Raw genomic sequence first — 7645 nt, forward strand, 5'->3', positions numbered from 1 at the left:
TAACTTATTCACTACTACTTTCTTAATTTTAAGTCCACGCAAAATAGGTTTCTTACCAAAATAATTTTGATTGTTTTCTTACCAAAAAACAGGTTTCCCGCCCACATAGGAAACTGAAATTCAAAAAGTTCCACATGCCGCTAAACCTTAAAATCAACCGTCAATGCGTCCTTCCATCAGCGCCTGATATTTACGATCCGCAGAACTGTAATCAACGAATGAGAAAAGAGCACGTGGATTCCAATAATGAACGTCCATTCTCGATTTGATCAACGGCTCACATTCACGATCCTCGTTAGTCGAGAAATCAACCAATCACATAACAGAATCAAAACCCTATATAAAACGCAGTCCCCCCCCTATTCCCACTCATCAGTCACACTTTCTCTTTACTCAATCATCTAATCAACTTTCTGTGAAAGCTCACTATAATGGCACCAAAGGCAGAGAAAAAGCCAGCTGAGAAAAAACCAGTAGCAACAGAGGAGAAAAAGGCAGAGAAAGCCCCAGCAGAGAAGAAGCCAAAAGCCGGCAAGAAGCTCCCAAAGGAAGCCGGAGCAGCAGGAGCTGACAAGAAGAAAAAGAGAGCAAAGAAGAGCGTTGAAACCTACAAGATTTACATCTTCAAAGTGCTGAAGCAAGTGCACCCAGATATTGGTATTTCTAGTAAGGCAATGGGGATAATGAACAGTTTTATTAATGATATATTTGAGAAGCTTGCTCAGGAATCTTCTAGATTGGCCAGGTATAACAAGAAGCCTACTATTACTTCCAGGGAAATTCAGACTGCTGTGAGGCTTGTGTTGCCTGGGGAGTTAGCTAAACACGCTGTTTCTGAAGGGACTAAGGCTGTTACTAAGTTTACTAGTTCTTAGGTTTGCATCTGGGGATTTTGGGTGAATGTAAAGGTTTCCAGATTTGGCGTTTTGTTATGTTTAATTGTCCTAGAATAATGAAGTAATGCAAATGAATACTAATTTGTTTTGAGCAATGAAATTCTTAATTCTCCATCTTTCTGTTTTGTACTTTTGGTGTTCTGTATTACGTACATTATTTCGAATTCGTAAACAGAGGATGAATGTGATATATGCTTTTTTACAGGATAAACGCTACAGGATATGGTGATTGAATCTGTCAAATACATAAATGTCAAAGAATTGTTTAAGGTGATATTAAGATCTGCCGAGTATTTCAAATTGGTGATGCACTCTTTCATAACATACCAATTCATTTACCTCTGAGCATTGTTTAGGGCCTATTTTATGACTACAACAGCTTTAGCCTTTCATGATATTTTAATTGCTTCATTTGTTTACGGAAAACTTTGGCTTATTTTTTTTTTCTCCTAAAATGTGAACAAAATCGAGTATATTTTTCTTAACACTTCCGTTTGTAAAGATCTCAAACCATTTCTAACTTGCCGAAGTCTCGAACCAGAAAATCAATACTGAATGACAAGCTTTAACATGAATTTTCACAATCAACCGACTTCTTTGCTCGTGTATATATATATCTTTGCATATTAGGCCATCTCCAACCCTAACACCAAATTTCACACCAAAATGGTGTAACATCAAATTTACTCCAACCACTACACCATTTTTTACACCAAATCTTATCTCTCTTCTATATTATACTTATTATTATCTTCTATTTACTTTTCATTTTTTATTTCCTTCAAACTAATACTATCTTTTTTCTTTTTTCTATATTCATTATATATAATTCACCACTTATATAATCATTTATTACAAAATTATTTTAAAGGATAAATCAACTAAAAGTGAAATCATTGATAAAAGATAGTTATTGATGAACTTGAATTTCATTGACGATCCAAATATTTGTGAATTTTTGCGACAAGAACAAAAACGAATAATCAATAAAAGAAGTCAACAATTTCAACAACCACAACCACAACAATCTTCTACCCCGTTCTCTCAGTATTTTAGTAATTTTGGTGCACCTGGAAATGACATAGGGGATTACTAAACTTATGTTTTATGTTTTTAATGTAATTTCAATTTTAATGTATCCTCCTTTTATGTACTTTAATTATAATGTATTTTTATTTTATGTATTGTTAATTTTCTTTTTTAAATTTTAGTTTTCACTTTTCAATTTTAGCAACATTAGATATCTTACATTTGCATTTTTTATTTTTAAATAATGGTTATATTTCTTTTTATACAATTATAATAATAATAAAATTAACTTATAATTTTATATAAATATAATATATACAAAAATTAATATATAAAATTAAAATTATAAAGATCTTAATATAAAAATTAATTATATACACAATATATGATAAATTAAAAGTCCAAAAAATAAAAAGATTGAATAAAATAATAATAAACCAAATTTGGAGTGATGAATAGTGTTGCACCAAATTTGGTGCAACACTATTCATGCTCTATAATGGTGCAAGATTTAGTGTTGCATTGGAGCAAAAAAAACACCATTTCTTGCACCAAATTTGGATTTGGTGCAAGAAATGGTGCTGCTTTGGAGATGGTCTTAGCCTTGGATTTGTTATATACTACCTTCCTAAGTAAGGGTAATCTTGTCCTTTGAACTATATTTTGCTATAAATATTGTATGGGTCCAAATTTGAACAACCACGACCGCTGATGAGTACGACAAATGACGAGATCCTCGTAGCTCAACATCCTGCAGGGGATGATCTACAGGCGAACAAGAGACTGTATGACTTTTGCAACAGTGTAGGCCCATTAGGGGATATTAGGAATATTCTTTCGAATATTCCCTATGATTTTTCTTTTAGGGCTTAGAAGGGGTTTGTCCTTTATATATAGAGCGTAAAATAACCTTGTATGCTATCGGGGCATTTTCCTAACTTATAACACTTGCTTACAAAATCTATTGAGGTCATTATTGTTTAAAGGTTCGTCTTGACAGGATAAAGAAATCCTATCCCCTGTATTCTCCTTGTACATCTTTCGTTCTAGAGATTATTATACTTAGCTAAGATTTACCCCTTCATTCTCTTTGATTAATTTATTCAAAAAGGTTCCGATATCTTTTGAGTCAAAACAATTTGGCCGTCTGTGGGGATTTCTATAGCTGAGATCTTAGTTTCGTCTAGATCCTTGAAAGAAATAATCACCTCTTCTTAGCCTTGCAAAGGCCAACAATGGCAGGAAAGGGAGAAGCAAGATTAAAGGCAATGGTAGGTGTCACGAACAACCTCCTAAGTTCCCTCAGTGAAGCCGGTAGGGAAGAAAACAAAAACGCGACGCCAAGTTCTACACCTGAGGGAGAGATCTCACCCCCCGCACGAGGGTGTGACTGTCTCGCACGAGAGGGAAACCTCAACATCCGCAGCAGGAGAAGCACCACCGGCTGTGAAAAGGCTATTAGAAGAGTGGTTGACAAACACCTTGAGCAATATACTCGACAAACCCGTTCAAAGGGATATCAAAGGCACAATACCCGCAGAAACCGCAACTGTCGCCAATGAGCTAGAAACTCCACGAACATGTAACACTCATACTGTCATTGATGCAAGTAACGATGCACTTGCGGCCATCTTAAAGAAAATGGAAAAGATGGAAAATGAGAACAAAACACTTCGCGATCAGATGAAAGAGCATCATGAAAGGGTTGATAAAATACCGGGCGCTCCAAAGTTGCTACAAAAACGTGATGTCGGCCGATTCATCGAACAACCATACAGTGAAGGGGCGGCTCCCCACTCTATTCCGAAAACCTTCAAAATGCCACCATTTTTGAAAATATATGATGGCACCACGGACCCGAAAGATCACTTAATCCATTACGTTACTGCAGTAAAAGGTAACGATCTATCGAAAGAACATGTGCCATCAGTGCTGCTGAAAAAGTTTGGCGAAACTTTGACAGGGGGAGCGTTGACATGGTATTCCCAACTACCAACACGATCGATATCAACGTTCACAGAAATGGCAGATAAGTTTGTCACCACTCACGCGAGAGCAAAAAAGGCAGAGGCTAGGGTAAATGACATCTTCGCCATCAGGCAGACGACATGCGAGAGACTTCGGGATTTCGTATCCCGATTCAACAGGGTGAGAATGAGCCTACCAAACGTGTCAGAAGGGATGGCGGTAGCAGCCTTCCAAAATGGGTTAAACAGAAACGGGTCAAAAGCAACCAAAAAGCTGCTAAGTAGACTCATGAAGTACCCCCCACCACGTGGGAAGAAATCCATAAGGCCTATTGCGCCGAAGTAAGGGCAGACGAGGATGACCTAAACGGTCCGATCCAGCGCCTAACATCGGTCCAAACCAAAACAAGGAGAGATCGCCGCAACGACGGCCGAAGGGACCAACTACCCAATTTCAATCGAGAGAGGCACCAGCCCTATATCCGAACATCCAACCCACCTCCTCCACGACATGCAGACGTTGCGCCTCGACACACCGCACCACCCCAAAATGAAAAAGGTATGCCTCCACTGTTATTTGCTCATAACTTTTGTGTTTCTTCTTCAGAAATAGTATATGCACTAGAGAAGCTCGGCACAAAGGTGCAGTGGCCGCAAAAGATGAAGTCAGATCCGAGAACCCGGAGATCGAACGTTCTGTGTGAATTCCACCAGGAAAGGGGACACAAGACCGAAGACTACATAGGTCTACGACAGGAAGTGGTAAGAATGCTAAACTAGGGACACCTGAAAGAACTGCTGAGCGATCGAGGACGGGTTAACTTCGCTCGTGGACGCGACCAACCTCAGGGACCTCCAAAACCACCGTCACCAGCTCGTACCATACAAATGATCATTGGCGGCGGTGACGATATAGTAATAAACCATGTGAAATTCACCACCACACATAAACTCAAACGGACAGCCGCCCACGAACAGTATGACGACCTCGAAGATAGTATCATCTTTGATAAGTCGGATACCAACGGTTTGTCTTTCCCTCACTATGATGCTTTGGTTATAACTTTACGCATCGCGGATACCGAGGTAAAGAGAATAATGGTGGATGACGGAAGCGGCGTGTGTATTATTCACCCACGAGTCCTCATACAGATGAGGGTCAAGGATAAAATAGTACCGCGTTGCATAACACTAACGAGTTTTAATAACACAGTGGAACGAACCTCTGGAGAGATAGTGCTACCCGTTCTGGCAGGAGGAGTCACCCTGGAAACGACGTTCCACGTCATGAACCAAGAAACAACCTATAACGCCATCATAGGGCGTCTATGGATACACTCTATGCGAGCCATCCCGTCAAGTTTCTATCAAGTAATCAAATTTCCTACCCCATGGGGGATATTCAACATCCGAGGCGAGCAGCGCACCGCCCAAGAATGCTATCGAATTGCCCAAGATTGCACACACACCCAACAACTAAAGGGGGCAAGTGCGAAAGCATAGCAATCAGCCATATCGGGAACCGAATCCGACATACAAATAGAGGCCATCAAAGACCCGGATGTCATAGAAGCTTGCAAGGCAACCATAGAAGACCTTGACCCCGTTCAACTGGACAACATCGATAGCACAAAAAAGGCTTGTATCGGACACAACCTCTCAGAACAAGGTAAGTACCGTGAGTTCTTAACTAACAATGCCGATTTGTTTGCCTTCTCCCATTCAGATATGCCAGGAATCCCAAGGGATATTACCACACACAGGCTGAATGTTGACCCTCTTTACTCGCCAGTACGACAAATGAGGAGAAAGTTCAATGCCACCATCAATGAGGCGGTCAGCGAAGAAGTTGATACGTTACTCGCTAATGGTTCCATCCGAGAATCAAAAATATCCCCAATGGGTCGCCAATGTAGTCATGGTAAAAAATAAGAACGGGATATGGTGGGTGTGTGTCGAATTCACTAACCTGAACAAAGCATGCCCAAAAGATTCCTTTCTGTTATCGCATATCGACCAGCTCATCGATGCAACGGTGGGACACAAACTACTAAGCTTCTTACACGCTTATTCTGGCTACAACCAAATTCTAATGGCTGAAGAAGACCAAGAAAAGACCACTTTCATCACTCACCGAGGAATGTACTGCTACAAAGTCATGCCGTTCAGACTTAAGAATGCAGGGGCAACATATCAAAAGTTAGTTACCAAGATGTTCAAAGAACAACTCGGTAAGACCATGGAGGTTTACATTGATGACATGCTAGTGAAGTCGAAAAAGAAAGAGGATCACATTGGTCATCTGATGGAAGCCTTCGAGATATTGAGGCAATACAGAATGAAACTGAATCCCAAAAAATGCGCCTTCGGCATAACCTCAGGAAAGTTCCTTGGTTTTCTAGTGTCACAAAGGGGTATCGAAGTCAACCCAGATCAGATCAGAGCCATCGAAGGAATACCGGAGACATTAACCAGCAAGAAGCAGGTGCAGAAATTAACAGGATGAATAGCTGCCCTGTCGAGGTTTATTTTGCGGTCAGCGGACAAATGCCATAAATTCTTTAATGTGCTAAGTGAAGACCACTGACTCTAGTAAAATTCAGAATACGTCGACGCCTTGAGAAAGTTGAAAGTGTACCTATCCTCGCCACCACTACTCGTCAAGGCAGACCCGGGTAAATGCCTACTAGTGTACCTAGCAGTCTCTGAAGTCACGGTAAGTGTAGTCTTGATCCGCGAAAACAAAGGTACGCAATCTCTGATTTACTTTATCAGCAAAACATTAATCAACGCCGAAACAAGGTACCCTCACCTTGAGAAACTAGCTCTGGCATTAGTCATAGCTTCACGAAAGCTTAGACCATATTTTCAATGTCACCCCATAAAAGCGGTGACAACCTTCCCCCTTAGGGGCATCCTACACAAACCCGAACTATCGGGTAGGTTGGCCAAATGGGCCATAGAATTAAGCGAGCACGATATAACATACCAACTGTGAACTGCAATTAAGTCGCAGGTGCTCGCCGATTTTGTCGCCGATTTTAGTGCAGAAATATTGCCTGAAGTAGAGCAGAAGGCGCTCCGCACTTCCGCACATTCCGACCTCTGGGTCCTCTGCACCGACGGTGCATCTAATGTATCTGGATCAGGACTGGGACTCGTCCTCGAAGTTCCTACGCGCGAAGTAATTCACCAGTCCATATGATGCCCCGAGATGACTAACAATGAGGCCGAGTATGAAGCTGTGATTGCAGGATTGAAATTAACCCTAAAATATGGCGCTCGGCGACTCGTCCTCCATTGCGATTCTCAACTCGTGGTGAACCAAGTCACCGGGACTTTCTAAATCAAAGAACAAAGGTTACAAAAGTACCAGCCATACATTCACAAACTGCTGCCAGAATTCGATGAATGCTGCCTTGACCAAATACCGAGGGCGCAGAATATTGAAGCAGATGGTCTCGCCAAGCTAGCGGCAGCCACCAGAAATATCAATAAGGAAAATGTGGTCACTCTTCTCCATTCCTCAATAGACCAGGTCGAGGTACATTCTGTAAACCTAACTTGGGATTGGCGCAACCGTATCGTAACATATTTGCAGGATGGAACGCTCCCACAAGATAAGAAAAAAGCCAAAAAGCTTTGAATACAGGCAGCCAGATACAACCTCGTAAACTGTGATCTTTACAAGAGAACGTTCGGCGGCCTCTTGGCCAAGTGTCTTGGGCCAAATCAAACAAGGCGAGTACTAGA

General features: G+C 41.1%; 1 protein-coding gene across 1 annotated transcript; it reads left to right on the forward strand.

Annotated features, from left to right (window-relative positions):
* Positions 1-362: 362 nt before the first annotated feature.
* On the forward strand, positions 363-1010 carry LOC104240692 (histone H2B-like). Its single transcript, XM_009795572.2, has one exon. It carries the CDS (start codon positions 432-434, stop codon positions 873-875), a length of 444 nt encoding a protein of 147 aa, XP_009793874.1. The 5' UTR covers positions 363-431; the 3' UTR covers positions 876-1010.
* Positions 1011-7645: the final 6635 nt, after the last annotated feature.

Source organism: Nicotiana sylvestris, chromosome 6 (assembly GCF_000393655.2).
Source record: "Nicotiana sylvestris chromosome 6, ASM39365v2, whole genome shotgun sequence".
NCBI lineage: Eukaryota > Viridiplantae > Streptophyta > Magnoliopsida > Solanales > Solanaceae > Nicotiana > Nicotiana sylvestris.

Coding starts and splice junctions, on each gene's coding strand:
- LOC104240692 (XM_009795572.2), top strand. CDS start 432: ATGGCACCAAAGGCAGAGAAAAAGCCAGCTGAGAAAAAACCAGTAGCA.